The 15,970-nt window shown below is 53.2% G+C and overlaps 1 protein-coding gene across 1 annotated transcript in view; it reads right to left on the reverse strand.

The window, feature by feature from the left end:
- NCOR2 (nuclear receptor corepressor 2) overlaps nucleotides 1-15,970 on the reverse strand; it is a 234,501-nt gene that overhangs the window by 123,402 nt on the left and 95,129 nt on the right. Inside the window, 2 exon segments of the mRNA XM_043442529.1 lie at nucleotides 3,736-3,792; nucleotides 11,843-11,956. Coding sequence (XP_043298464.1) covers nucleotides 3,736-3,792; nucleotides 11,843-11,956 — 171 coding nt within the window.

The raw sequence follows: 15,970 nt of genomic DNA on the forward strand, positions 1-15,970 counted from the left end.
TACTGAGGCCCGCGCGCCTAGAGTCGGTGCTCCGCAACAAGAGACGCCAGCGCCGTGAGAAGCCCACACATTACAACTAGAGAAAGGCTGCCCGCAACAACAAATACCCAACGCAGCCAAGAATAATAATAATAAACTTAACAACAACAACAAAAAAGATTTAGGAGGGGAAATCCCTGGCCCAGACCCCAGAGGAGCGAGGCAGGGCGGGAGTGGGGGAGCGGCTGGGGTTCCGATAGGAAGGCCCACCCCCTCCATGCCTGCATTTCCTCCTCTAGAAATGGGGGCACAGCTGAGTCAGGAGGGAGAAAGAGAGCACACAGTGGAGGATGTGCCAGACTGGAAGGCCTGGGACAGAAATGACTAAGAAAGAGGAGCTAGGTCTTGGGGAGAAGGAAGGGGCTCCCCCTGAGGCCTGAGGGCAGGCAGCCGGCGGGTGGCCGAGAAGAACCAGGTGGACGAGGTGCTAGAAACGAAGCGTCAGCGCTGGCCCTCAGTCCTCTGGTGACACCGCATTCTTAAAATAACACCTCTGAACAGGAAGGAAACCAGTGACTCAGAGCGGTATGGAGAGGAGGTGGGGGCTGGGCTGCCCCTTCCTCTGGGCCCGGCCTGGTCCCCAGGGCGCAGGGGTGGAGGGCCGAGCCCCGCTCGGAGCTGCCCGCGCTATTATCTCTCTTGCCCACGCACGTTCCTGCAGGGCCCAGGACTCCCCCCAGGTCACTGTCTTCCTCGGCTGGCTGCTCCCTGGCTGCAGATGGGAGAGACCCCCGGGGAACTGGACTCTCCAGTGGTGCTACCCAGTGACCTGAGACCCGGGGTCAGCAGCACCAGGCCCCCCTTCCCAGCCTGAGACAGGACTCCTGCGTAGCACGAAGTAGCTCTCTGCAAAGAGTGTTCCTCTGAGCTGCCTCTGCTTGGAGGATACCTCTGGCCACTCGGGCCTTGTGGTACCCAAGACAGAGGGCAGACCTGTGAGGAATTGGCTGGGCTCTGCACACCTCCCCACCTCATCTCTTGCTGTGTCTGGGCAAGGCACTGCCCTCTCTGAGCCTCACCTAGAAAATGGATGGTGACATCTCCACAAGGCCTGACAAGGTATATGCTCTGTCAGCGTGAGTCCCTTCTCCAGTCCCCCTGAAGGCCACCGAGTCAAGAGCCTATGGACTTCAAAAGGACTCCAGTGACAGCCACACAGCCCCCCCCAGTCACTCCAGACCTCCGCCTCCTGTGCCACCAGCCTTGAGGGAGCCTCCTCTCTGAGAACCCCAAGCAGAGGACAACGTCCTCTCCCCCAAAGACCCAGGAAAGAATCACCGAGATTGTGAGGCCCACAGACACCCTGCTGTTCTCGGCGGAACTCCTCAGGCCTCCCGACCCAGGGATCTCCCTTTAGGCCCACCCTGCCTACTCAGGAGACCCCGGGAGTAATTAAGTCAGGAGGGAAAGGAAGGGCCTCCAGGTCTAGACATGGTTGAGGGGCCAAATCAAGTCCTGCAGCCCCCCTGGCAAGAAAAGGGGAACCAAGGTGAGCAGCAGCTGACTGGTGGGGATGGAAAATGGTGGAGCGATGGATTGAAAATCATCTGGCAATTAATTCCTCAAGAGGTTAAACACAGAATGAATATGATCCAGCTGGGTGGATGAGACAGTAAAGAAGCTGCCCGCAATGCGGGAGACCCAGGTTCGATCCCTGGGTCGGAAAGATCCCCTGGAGAAGGGAATGGCAACCCACTCCAGTACTCTTGCCTGGGGAATCCCATGGACACAGGAGCCTGTCAGCTACAGTCCATGGGGTCGCAGAGAGTCGGACATGAGTGAGGGACTAACACTTTCACTTTCAGCAGGTCCAGGCTTAGATATCCACCCAAGAGAAAGGGAAACACATATCCACACGGAAATCTGTATGTTTATGTTCACAGCGATTCATTTATAATGGCCAAAAGCAAAATCAACCTAAAGGCCCATCAATGGCTACAAGGATAAACTAAATGTGGTCCATCCGTACAATGGAATACAATTCAGCCACAAAAAGGAATGAGGCAACCAAGACACAAGCACTTAAGAACAGGAAGCTGAGTGAGAGAAGCCAAGCACAAAAGGCCACGTGTTGTCTGATTCCACTGATATGAAATGTTCAGAACAGGCAAATCCATAGAGACAGAAGGCGGATTGGTGGTTGGGGGGGGAAGGGGTGGGAGGCGAGGAGGGGGAAGATAAGGAGGTGATAGTTCAGGGAACAGAGTTCTTTCTGAGAGGGTGAAATGTTCTCAAGTCAATTGTGGAGACGCTCACACACATCTGCTAACATACTAAAAACCAGTGAATTGTACTCTTTAAATGGGAGAATTGTATGGCGCGTGGATTACGTCTCAATAAAGCTACTTAAAAGCTTTTTTAAAAAGAGGCTGTGAGAGACATCTCAGAAAGCATGCCCAACGGGAAGCAAGAGCTCAGGCTGGGAGCTTGTCACCCACTGCAGGAGGAGCATTGGGCCCTGTCCTTGAGCCATAGGAGCCCTTACCCCCACCCAACTCCCTGTCTGGCTCTGCCCCCTGCAAGGACCTGGGGACAGGAAGAGGCCAGCTGCTCACAGCTCCACAGTAGCCCATCAGCAGCCGGCCCCCCAGGCTGAGGAGCAGCTGCCACTGCAGAAAAAACTCCAGGGACAACAGTTCCACCCTCTGAGGCAACCACAACGCCGAGTGCCCGCCGTGGGCCAGGTGCTGTGCCAGCAAGCCTTTTCTGCGCACGACTACATTGGTCCCTCATCAAGATCCACAGCGTCCCCATTTCACAGATGAGAAGACTGAGTCCTTTTCCCGAAGCCATGCGGCAAACACAAGGTGGGGTCAGATTTAAAATTAGGCTCCAGATGCATAAAACTTTATTTCTGCCCCCCAGCCGGTACACACACACAGAGACCCTCACACCATCTAGCAGGCGTGTCCCTCATGCTGCCCCCCACATCTCTGCACCCACCCACGCCATGGGACACTGGTCCCGGGCAGGCAGGAGCTCTGGTCATCTCTCCCAGGACTCCAAAGCCCCCGGCCAGGAGTTTCCACACTCCCGTGCTTCCTACCCTTGGTGACACAGAGGGTGACAGGTGCCTGAGAGAGAAGAGGCCTGGGTCTGCTTCTAGGCTCTGCTGCTGACCTGGCATCTTCCCATCAGCAAAATGACACTGACAATGGTAATACTAACAACTAACACTCCACCCTTACTGTCTAAGGGGTGGTGTGTTCAGGGCTTGACAAAAAGGTGTATGGCTCATCTTCACTAATGGGTATGTGCTATTATTTGTCCCAGTTTACAGGTGAGGAAACAGGGCACAGAGAAGTTAAGACACCTGCTCAGGTCACACAGCTACAAAGTAACAGACCTGGGAGTTGGACCCAGATCACCTGGCCCAGAGCACGGGCTTTCCGCGATCAGCCAGACCACATGGGCTGGACTCCAACTTATCAATCTTGCAGCTTGACTGGCCGGGCTTGGGAGCAAAGCCGGAGGACTACACATCCCCACCTCACCCCCAGTGCGGCCCGGCCCACCTGCCCACTGTTATCTGCCTGTCCCTCTTATCAGAGGGTGGATTTCCTGCCTCCTCCAGAGGACAGGGCAGCACTTGGCAACAGACAACTTCCTCCTTGCCTCCACACCCACCTGCCGCCCTGTCCACCTCTCCAGCTACCCACCCCCTCCCAGAGCACCCCACCCTGTTCCCCAGCTCACCAGCTCCACCTGGGGCCCCAGGCCTTCCAGAATCCGATGTGCAGCCTCGGCCTTCTTCTGCAGGGGGACGGAGAAGAGGAAGAATTAAAAAAAAAAAATAAGACACCCAACGCGCACGCACACACACACACACAGAGAACAGATTATAAATAGAGGCCTCCTCCTGGAACACCAAGCAGCTGCCCAGTCCAGCACGCCCATCCAGGCCCCAGGGGCGGGTGTGGGGGGCGGGGAAGGTCCCCCTCGCCAGCCCTCCCTGGGCTGGAGACCAACACAGAGAGGCCTGAGCATCCCCACAGCAGCCCTGGCAAGCCCGCCAAGTTTCGATTCGAACAAACACACCCTGTTCTCTGGTGCGGGCTCCCCCGAAGCCCCCAGCTCAACGCCCCCCCGACCAGGGCCCGGGGTGGGCACAGATCCCCAGCCAGGCCTCGAGATGCCTTCCTCTGCCTTGGAAGCCTGGAAGCCGGCTGGGTGTCTCCAATTACCTCGGAGCTGGTGCCGCCAGTGAGGGGGGAGGAGGCGGGGGAGAGAGGGTGAGATAGAGGCGTGGGGAAGATACCCTTTCTAGGATTCTTCTATTTCACAATCATGTGACTACTTCTGAGCTGCCCTGGGGCCTCCCCGCCTCCCTCCCCACTCACAACTCGGGACTTATTAGGAAAACAGGAACATACGGCAGAAGGGGCTAGGTGACTGCGAATTCAACAGGCTGAACCCTGACCATAAAGGTGGACGTTATGTCTGGGCCAGGCCCCCAGTTCTGGGACCACAGGGCCTGCTTGGCTGGGCCAGCTGGGGGATGGGGTGGGCACAGAGCTGGGAAAGGTGGCTTCGGGGGGTGTCTCTATCAAATGGAAAGTGGGGTGCCCACAGCGCACACATGGGAGATCTGAGACCCTCCCGTGACCCAGGACAGGCTGGGTGCTCATGACTCAGCCCAACTCAGGGAGACCAGCCAGGACTCAGCATGGACTGGGAGGACAGGCCAAGCAATGCACCATCATTAGATCGAAAGGTTCCCCCAGTGATCCCCCAATCCAGACCCACCAAACGGGAGTGACCCAGAGCCCTGGAGGACACGGCTGACAACAGAATTGGAGGCCCAGGTGTCACAGCAGGGAGGAGGCGTGCTGAGGGCCAGCCTCACCCCTCCCCCAGCCCCGGTGACAGAGGGCAGGTATGTAGGTGGGCTCAAGCTGGCACCGAGGACGGCTCTGCCTAGAGCCCTGGGCCCAGCCCACCCAAGAACAAGCCATGATCTCGGCCCCCTTTGTGCAAAGCCAGAACCCTGAGAGCAGCAGCCTCAGAGTGTGGCTGGGGGCCAGAAAATCTTGCGGGTGGGAGGTGGTGGGTGCAGATGATTATCATTAATGAAAGCCATTTCATTGAGAACCTACTATGAGTCAAGCATTGGGTACATGGCATGCATTATTAGTATTTGAATCACACATAACATGGAGTCAGGGAGATAGAAGTACCCCCATTTTACAGATGATGAAACTGAGGCCCAGGAAAATAGTATAAGAAGTCTTTCTTCTGATCTCTAGGCTCCAAGAAGGGAGAAAGACAAGAGCCGGTCCTATCCAGGCCCTCCACTAGACGTAGGTCCCGCATCTTCTTTGAGTTGTGGCAGGTACCAGTCTGGCAGTCACCGCAGACCACCCCAGCCCTGGTCACGTCACAAAGCCAGAAACTGTTAGCGATGGGGGACCAAAGATGGAAGAATTCCCTAGCTGGACCAGAAGGACTGGGTATAGGGTGGCAAGAGGACAGGGTAGCTTCCCCAAATATTTGAGCAGCCACTCTGTATTAAGCACCACAGCATGAAACAAAACGAATAATATTTGGTCTCTATCTGCAATAAACTGAGGCTAGTGGGCAGTTAGTCATGAGCAGTGATGGCAGGTTAGTACGCTCAGGCAGGAAGGGTATGTGAGGTATGTGAGGGAGTCATTAAGTGGCTCAGAGTCACTCTCTCCAGAAAGGTAAAAGGAGGGATACACAGTCGGGCTTTGAGGAATGAATAGGAGTTTGTGCATATTCATGAGGCTCTGTGAGATGGGCAACTGCCCATTGGGACAAAGAGGTGATGTCAAACACAGGAAGGGCAGGGCTGGAGCGAGTGGACACTAAAACTGCCACATCATATCCCTGGGCCCGGGTCTCAGACCCCATACAGGGCCTCAGGAAGCCTGTGTCCGATGAACCACGGAGGATACCATCTTCTACCACATCCTCACTGTCTCGGGAACACAAGTACCTGGGGAGGGGCCTTCCTGCAGCCCCTGCGGAAGAGAGCAGGGAGGAGACCCTTCCTGACCTTCAAAAGCCCCAGGGAGCCCAGGTGACGGGGCACAGCCCAGGGCAGCCAACTCTCCCGTCATACAGCTGGTGTGAGAGCACCTTTGGTCCCTAACAGGCCTTCCCCCAGGCTCTGCACTGAAGCCCTGAGCAGCCCTGGGGCCTTTTTAAGACAACTCAGTTTCCAAAAGGTCACCCAGCGGGGAAGAAAAAAAACAACCTATCATGGAGCAGTCCTAAAGATGCCGCAACGCTGGAACACAGGACAGCAGGGTGGTCAATAGCAAGGCTACACGGGTAGCCAGACTGGGCTCTGATCCACGTGCCGGCTGTGTGGTCCTGGACAAGTCCCTTCAGCGCCTTTGAGCCTCAGTTTCCTCATCTACAAAATGGGGACAAGAGCAGCACCGCCCCACACAGCTGTTGAGAGACTTAAATGAATCGACACACATTCCAAGCTAAAATCAGAGCTAAAATCAGGATCTGGCATGTGGGGAGCACTAGGTAAGGGCTAGCTGTTATTATGGCTGTCAACAATAACGACAAGGCCACGGCTCACACCAGGTGACCCCCTATCCATGCCAGGCCTGGATCCCTTGTAAGCCCTGTCCGTTTGGATTCCTGCAGGTACTCATGGTGGAAGCTTCTAGCATCAGCCCCAATTACACACAAGGAAGCTGAGGCTGGGGTCACCCAGCTAAAGTAGCCGATAAAGGCTGGGACAGGCAGGCCCACCTCCTCACGTCTTCCCGGGGGTGCTTCTTCCACCTCATGCTGCACATCCTGGCTCCCAGCCTCTCTGGTCCAGTTTGCAGGGGCGGGGCGGTGGGGGCAATGTGGAGAGGGTGCCATTGGTAATTTGCTAGGTAGTTTCCAGCGAGCTGAGGCGGTCAGGATGGGGGTGGATGTCCTGCCTACGGGGTCCCTCCCCCAGGTGGGGTCCATCAGGGACCCACATCTGGGAGTCCGCTCTGCTTGAACCCTCAGCAAGTCACTTTAGCCCTACACGTGCTGACTCAAACATGTGTATCCACACAGAGTCATCCCACTCGGAACACACACACGTGCACAGACATACAAATGCATAGGGATCACACGCCTCACACATGCTGAGTCACACAAAGGCGTGCGCGCACGTGCATGCACACACACACACACACAGCCTTCAGTAGGTCTGCCCACGTAAACAAACACATACCTGTGTGGGGTACAAGTGCACACGTGACCCCCGCAAGATGTCTCCAACACACAATTTGCACACATGAAAATAACTGTCCACTATTACACATGTGCTCACACACATGCACACATGAACTGCTCCCCCCAAACACACATAGTTCCAGTTCCTGAGCAGGAGGGCCAGAGTCGCACCCTGATCAGACCCCTGGCCAGCCCCCCGCCCCTTGAAGCCACCATTCTAGCTCCTCCAGCCTGAGCTCCAAGCCTCACCCTCCTCTTCTGCAGAGAGAAGGCAGCACCAGGAAATACCCACCCACCCACCCAGGAAGTCTGGGACCCCCCGCACCCCACTCCAGGCTGCACCACCCTCCCCTCCACACCACGTCCACCTGCCAAGTGCTGCAGCCTTTCAGGGGAGCAGTTACCCCTCCCCCCAGGCTCAGCTTCCTCATCTGAAACTGCAGCCTAAACACCCCATCCAGAGCCCTTCCAGGTGCGGGACGGAAGTGACCGAGTGCTGAGGCGGAATTCATGGGCTCGTGTTAACAAACTCAAGAGCACATCAGTCTCTACGTGCACAGGAATCTGGAGGAAGCCTTGGACTCCAGGGCTAGTTATGATGGACAGAGACAGAGGCAGAGGCGGGGCTCAGCCTGGGACGCCCCTATCACAACTCGAGGGGGCAGGGAGTCTGAAGCTGGGCATTGGGGTGCCTGAATCCCCAAAATGCTCTACAAAATGCTTCACATTCTTGGTTATTACTGATAGAAGTATTCATCTTTGTCCAGCTTAGTCCTAACCACACTGTATACACACTTTACTAGGAAGATGCTTAAAATCTAAGACAAAAAAGGACTTGGTTCTTACTCTCTGATTTCTTCCTCATCCCTTAGCAACCGGAGGGCCCTGCCTCCGTGAATTCTGCCTCCTCACCATCTTTGGAACAGGCTGTGATCTTCTCCACTGGAAGCATCCTTCTACCTTTTCCCAGCGGTGCCCATTTGTGCAGACCTAGCTCCAGTCACATCCACGAAGTCTGCCTGGATTGCCCACTGCCCTGAACTTCTACAGTGCCAGCACCATGCAAATTGTCGCTTATTTGTATAAGGATGTGTAAACATCCTTCACTAGTGCTGTGTGTGTGTTTGTTGTACCCAAACTCAAAGTGTGAGCCTCTTCCCACACCTGCCAGACCTCTACCTCCCGCCCCTACACATTCCCTTTGAAGATCAAACGAGAGCCCGTCCCCTCTGTGAGCCTCCACCTGTGCTGCAGCCCCCACAGAAAGCCCTCCTCGGGTCGATGGCCCACCCACTGCTTCCAAGAAGCCTTTCCCAATCCCGGCCCTGCCCGCCCTGCCCGTTCCTGCCCCTTGGGGCCTGCAGCAACCCTGCCTCCTGCTCTGCCATCTGTGTGCACCTGCCCAGCCCCGCCCACACAGGCAGCTTCCCCCATGCATGCTGGCGCCTGGTCCATGTGCCCCGAATGGATAATGAACCTGAGTCCAGCCTGCAGAAGAGCCAGGCAGGCTCTGCCCGGCAGGAAGCCGCGTTTTCCAGCCGGCGTGGCATTTAGAGATAGACCCTTGTGTCCGCCTCTCAGAGGAACCCGCAGAGAAGGAAGGAGGATTAAAATTTAATCCGACTGATCCCCCAAGGGGCAGTAAGTCCTGACTGCTCCTGCCCACCCGGCCTCCAGCCCCTGAGGCTTGGCCCAGGTAGGGGGACCCCCACCGACCTCCACTGGGGACACAGGCCAGTCCCACCCAAAACTAGAGGACTCTTTGGGGGGAGAGTCTCCCACCTCTCTGGCATTCATTCATCTGTTCAACAGATACTTAATAAGCACCTACTGTGTGCCAGGCGCTGGAGATACAGCTGGGAAAAAAAGAATCCTCACCCTCATGGGGCCTCTATTCACAATAAACAAACAAAATATAAATTATGTCCAGTGGGGACAATTAAAGCCAGGGAGAGGAGCTACTGAAGTTTTTGAGGATTAAACAGAGGGTCGAAATTGACCTTGGCTGAAAAGGGGACATTTGAGCAAACAGCTGAAGGAGTGAGAGAGAAACAGCCCAGCAGGGGAAAAGGAGCTCCAGGCAGAGGACCCAGTCAGTGCAAAGGCCCTGAGGCAGAAGCATGCCTGAGTGTTCAAGGAAGTACAAGGGTCATGAGGCTGGAGCAAGGGGTGGGGGTAGATGAAAGCAAAGAAAGAGGGACTTGGACAAGGTGGGGCAAATTCTTCAGACCCATGGTGTGCCTGGGGGGCAGGGGGAGTGGTTTCAGTGTGGTTATATCTCCTCCATCAGAAAGCCACTGTGAGTGGACAGGAGGCCAGGGTCCCTGCTGGGCCCCCAGTGCCTGGAACAGTGGCAGGCCCAGAGCAGACGTTCAGTTACACAGCTGTTGAATGAGTGAATAAATGAATGAATGAACAGGACAGTGTGATGCATCCAGAGCACCTGAACTTGCCAGGCAGGGGGCTGCTCTCAGAAGCTCAGGATCTAGGGTTTGAGTCCCAGTCTGCCACTTACTACCTTTAAGGCCTTGGGGAAATTACCCAGAGTTTCTATTTCCTCATCTGAAAATATGGGGTGGGTGGCTGGGGGAAGGCCAGTGTCTTTCACTTACTGTCAGGACCCCATCAAGATGAAATCAGCATAAATGGGCATAAAGTCCCCAGCCTGAGGTGCTGTTGGGGTGAGGAGAGGACAATACCACCCGAAGATCAGGGAGGGTGACAGCTCCAGGAGCTCTGTCTTTGTCCCCTCTGCCACAGGCTCTTGGAGCCAATTCATTCTTGGCTCTGATCCCCAGGCTCAAAACTCACTTGCTGTGCAACCTCAGGTAGGTCACTTTCCCTCTCTGAGCCATGGTTTCTTTATGAGTAAAACAGAATAATAGTACCTATCTTATACAGGTCTGGAGAGGATTCAGTGAAATCATGCAAAATGTAAACAATAACAAGAAGAGAAGAACAATGATGATAACAGTTAATAGCACCAGCTTAGCGCCTACATGATGGCAGGCAATGTTCCAAGGATGCTACATAATGAACTTATTTAATCCCCACACCCTGGTACAAGGTAGGTGCTATAATTATCATCATTTCACTGGTGAGGGAGATGGGTTACAGGGAGGCTTAAGAAATATGCCCAAGGTCACAGAGCCAGAAAATGGCAGAGATGGGATCTGAACCTAGGACATCTGGCCAAAGAACGCACAGTTCCTTTAGTTCTCCTATCACTATGATCGTTACTGGTGTTAATTGGGTAGGAAGCCAGGGTGTGAGAGGTGACCAGCCCTGACAGGCCCAGCACATAGTTTCCAGGCTCCCAGCAAGTTCAGTCTCATCCTGCATCTATTGCAGCTTCAAGAGGTGATGGCATAGCCAAACCAGTTGATCCAATACTTTCCTGCCTGGAGCTATAGCCACAGGTACCAACCACATGTTCCCAGGCTCTAGAGTTAACCATCCAGGCCATGGGACACCATGGACTCTCCAGCTCCTGCCTGGACTCTGAGCACTGATCCAGCAGCCAGGGGCAAATCTCATAGCAGAGGCAGCTGGGAAGCATGGCCAGAAGCCAAGGACGGGAGAGGGGGGAATCATAGGAGTCCATCTGTCACACTTCACTGTATGACCGCAGACAAGGAACAAACCCTCTCTGGGCCTCAGTTTCCTCTCCTGTAAAATCAAGGACGGGACTCAACATCCACAGGCCCTGAGCACATTTGAAGAGTCAACTGCAAATCACTGAAGCTGAGCTCTTAGTGGTTTGATTGGGAAAAATGGGGAGCTCACCACCTCACCAGCTACCAGATTCCACTTCAGTGCAGCTCCAGCCTGGGGGTTCAGCCCCCCAGGAGATACTCTGCTTTGGGTACCCTGAGCCCCTTCCCAACAGCTGCCCTCCACAGATCCCTAGGAGGCTCCACAGTCCGCTACAGATTCTATGTTCAACCATCCCAACAGCCCTTTCCAGGGCTCAGTGTAAACAGAGGCCAGTGTCAACAAATAACGCCCTGGGATCTGACAGCTCACGGGTTCAAATCTCAGGCCCATCACTTCCCAGCTGTGTGACTTTAGACAAGTCACTTAATGTCTCTGGGCCTCAGTTTCTCCCTGTGTTAATTGGAAACAATCATCATACCTACTCTCTGAGGACTGCTATGTAAAAAAACTTTGCCCATCACCTGAAAAGAAGGAGCTGTTCAACTAATGTTGCTGTTATGACAAATAATGTTACTACTGTCTTTTGCATTACAGGAATTTCTTCTGAGTACCTAAGTGATTGCCCATCCCCCTCACTGATCAATTAGCCCCTGAAGCTCTCCTATGACCTAATGCCTGGATTTTCATTTGCATCCCACAGGCCAGCCACGGTCCAAACCACAGCCACACCAAGATGGGTCTCCACTGGCCACCCATTCCCCCTCCTACTCACAAACCCAGATCTGTGGGAGGGTGGTCACAAGAGATGCCCATTTCACAGATGGGAACACTGAGGCCCCGGGAGAGTCAGACCCTTCACAGTGACGCCTGCCTCCCACCTGGCGGCCAGCACAGGGCAAGCAGGAGAAGGTGGGGCAGGGGCCACGAAGGACAGGACGGGGCATACCCGGTTCTCGTCGTAGATGATCTGCACCAGGCTGCGATGCTTAGACTCGATGGGTGGTGGTGACACGGGCTTCTCGGGCTCCGGCGGCTTGGCGGCCTCCTCTTCCAGCTGTTGCTGTGGGGAGTGGGGAGAGTGTAGTGGTGAGCACGCCGGCAGGCGGAAGGAGAGGCAGCTCCCCCAACAGCGGGGGCGGCCCCCCGTTCAGCCAGGCTGGTGGCCCCACACAGGAAGTCAGGCTGCTAACCATTTCCTCTGAGTCACCCGCAGGGACTCCAAGCCCTGGAGAGGCCCCAGTTCCCACAGGGAAGGGCCCGACCAGGGCTGGCTCCAGACTCTGCTGCCAGCCTACCTGGGTGTAAGTTCCGCCTTGGGGATTTACCAGCTAGGTGAGTATTAGCAAGCAGTTTAACCCCGCTGTGCCTCAGTTTTCTCATCTGTAAAGTGGGTCTCATGGCCGTGCCTCCTGGATGAGTTAATTTATGTACAGTCAGACTGGGGGCTCACTCAAAGTGACCCATTATCCATCATTACCAACACATGCACCATCATCCTCAGGAGAGGCTATGGAGACTCTGGAGCCAAACTGTCCACACTGGAACCCTATTTCTACGACAGTAAGTCTCCTACATAAGAACCTTTGAGTTGCAGACTTTCAAAGATGCAAGCATGCCCCTGTATGCCAGCTGTTGTTATGTAATTACTGTAATTTTCAAGGTCCTATAAGATTACAAATGGTTATTTTTTGTGTTTGTTTTTCATGTATTATTTGTGTAAAAAGTATTATAAACCTATTACAGTACAGGACTATATATCCAATTGTGTTAGTTGGATACCTAGGCTAACTGTTGGTTCAGAGTTAGTTGCTCATAGTGAAAGTCACTCAGTTGCACCCAACTCTTTGTGACCCCGTGGACTGCAGCCTGCCAGGCTCCTCTGTTCATGAAATTCTCCAGGCAAGAATATTGGAGTGGGTGGCCATTCCCTTCTCCAGGGGACCAAACCCAGGTCTCCCACATAGCAGGCAGACTCTTTACTGTCTGAGGCACCAGGGAAGCCCAAGAAAACTGGAGTGGGTAGCCTATCCCTACTCCAGAGGATCTTTCCAACCCAGGGATTGAACCAGGGTCTCCCACATTGCAGGTGGATTCTTTACCAGCTGAGCTACCAGGGAAGCCTGTGTAACTCTGTTGGACTTAGGTACAAATTGGACTTAGGAATGTGCTTTTGGAATGGAACTCGTTCATATGCAGGGGACTTAACTGCTTGCTTATTATATACTTATATTTACTTGCTATATAACCTTGAGAAGTTGCTGAACTCCCCCAAGCCTCACTTTTCTCATCTGGAAAATGGGAATAATAAAAGGTTCTATCCTAGAGAGTTGATATGAGGATTAAATGAGCTGGTGCACACAAAGCACTCAGCACCTAATGAGCAGCTTTTCATCATCATTATTATCATTGTCATCTGCACTGTGGTCTTCATACTGGACCCCCCTCCTCCAAACACCATAAAAAACTCCCTGCATGCTGTTATCTGCTTTATACCAAAAGGGCAAAGCAAAAACCAGAGAGTTTAAGACACTGGCCCAAGGTCACACAGGAGGCCAATGCCCGGGGAATAGTCTGACAGGGCATCTTGAGGGAGATGAGAACACTGTTCTTTGCTCAAAAGGCTCACACATCCTGCCCATGACCATGAAGCAAACCATTATGAACTCAAAAATACAGCCAAGACGGCCGTGCAGAAATAGTCTGAAGCCAGGCTGGTTGAGCCAAGCTGCCTCAGTCCCACAGTGATCCCTAGTGGCGGCTTTCAGAAGGACAACCAGCCCTCAGAAAAACATTGAAATCCCTCCAAAAAGTGTGAAAGAAACTAAGCCAAGAAATGGAAGGCATGCATGGCCCGGAAGAAGATTCTCACCAATCAGTGAAGGGGACCCTCCCTGAGGCACTAAAAATTAAACACAGAGTTACTGTAGGACCTAGAAATTTCATCCCTAGATACAGAGCCAAAGAACTGAAAACAGGTGCTCAAACAGAAACATGAACACAAAAGCTCATAGCAGCACTATTCACGATAGTCAAAAGCTGGAGACAACCTAAATGTCCACCAACTGACGAACGGATTAACAACCGTGGACCATCTATCCGTACAGTGGGATACTGGCAACAAAGGGAATGAAGTGCTGGCAAAGGCTGCAACATGGATGAACCCTGAAGACATGATACTGAGTGAAAGACGCCAGACAGAAGAGGCCACATAGTGTTTGGTTCATTTACAGGAAATGTCCAGACAAATCCGCAGACAGAAAGCAGATTAATGGCTGCTGGGGCAGGGAGAAAGGGAGTGGCTGCTAGTGTGCACAGGGGTCTTCTTTTGAGGTCATGAAAATGTCTTGGAACTAGATAGGATGGGTGCTTGTACAACGCTGTGAATGGACTAAATGCCGCTGAATTGTTCACTTTACAAAGAGTCATTTTATGTTTTGTGAATTTTATTTAAAAAAGAAAAATTGCCCAAAATGGAATTTTTATTTTTTTAATCTGGCTATCAAGGGCTGCCCTGGGCCATCTGGCTTCCAGCCTTAGTCACAGACATGTGCACATGGCCTGTAGCTTCAGCCTCACCCCAAGGACAGGCCTGGGGGACCTAAAGGCCCAGCACTCCGCTGGCCTTGGCAATAACTGCTGACTCCAATCAGGGCCCGGCCTCCCCACATGGTGTATTGCCATCCTGGAAACCCACCCACTTCCTGCAGTTGGCCAAGCCTCACTGACTGGTCAGGCTGCTGGACCATCCTCAGGTGCCCCCAGGCGAGCGACAGTCCCAGGGTCTCTTGGAATCAATGCTCCCCTCCCCCTATATAACTTTCAAAGCCTGTCACACTGCCCTAAATTGGCCTCCAGGAAGCATCTCACTAGCCTTCCTTCCAGTGCCTATGGTGGCCAGAATGAGCCCTTAGATCCGTCATGGAGCCCATGCATCCTTACCTGGAGGGAATCAGGTATGACCCTGCTTCCCCCAGGGTCAAGACAGGTGTCACAGTGACTCAATCCACAGTTTTTAAGGAGCACCTACTCTGTGCCAATGTTGCTAGGAGCACAGCAGGGAACAGGAGACAAGAACCCTGCTTTTGGACTTCCCTGGTGGTCCAGTGGTTGAGAATCTGCCTGCTAATGCAGGAGACACGGGTTCAATCCCTGCTCCAGGAAGATTTCACATGCCGTGGAGCAACTAAGCATCAGGCACCACAACTACTGAAGCCCATGCACCCTCGAGCCTGTGCTCTGCAACGGGAGAAGCCACCGCAGTGAGAAGCCTGCCTACCACAATGAGGGAGTAGCCTTCCGTTCACTGCAACTAGAGAAAGCCTGAATGCAGCAACAAAGACCCAGCACAATCGAAAACTAAATTAAATAAATAAACACAAGTTAAAAAGAAAAAAGAAACCCTGCTTTTACACTGTAGTCATGAGAAGACCACAATGTCACAGAACAAACTATACATTCGTTCAAATGGTGACACCATTCAGCAGGGTGACGAGATTGGCCAACTTCCTATAAAGGCCCAGAAAGTAAATATCTTGGGCTTTGCTGGCCACACAGTCTCTTTTGTGACCATCCAGCTCTGTGGTTGTATCATAAAAGCAGCCACAGACGATGTGTAAACAATTGGATGTGGCTGTGTGCCAATAAGGCTTTATTTACAAAAATAAGCATTGAGCCACATCTGGCTGGATTTGCTGACCTCCAGGATAAAGAATGGGTGGGGATGAGGACTCCTATAAAGGTCAGGGAGGGTCTCCTCTGTGGAGGGAACATTTGAGCAGACACCTGAAGATGCCAGAGAGAGAAGCAGAAGAGCCAAGAAAAGGTAAAAATAAAATTATAAAATTTACATTATTCTTCTTTATGTCAACTTTTCCTTGATTTCAATGACAATGATGATTTCTTTTCATCACATGACTCTGTCCCTTCCTCACAACCCTATGAGATAGTGTCATGTCTGTGCCCATTTTACAGACAAGCAAACTGAGGCTCAGAGAGGTGAATGCTCCGAGGCAGAGATAGGAGGTCCAGCTCATCCAGATTCCAGAGCCAGGGCCAGAATCATGTGAAATTTTCC

The sequence above is a fragment of the Cervus canadensis genome, chromosome 1, assembly GCF_019320065.1.
Source record: "Cervus canadensis isolate Bull #8, Minnesota chromosome 1, ASM1932006v1, whole genome shotgun sequence".
NCBI classification, from domain to species: domain Eukaryota; kingdom Metazoa; phylum Chordata; class Mammalia; order Artiodactyla; family Cervidae; genus Cervus; species Cervus canadensis.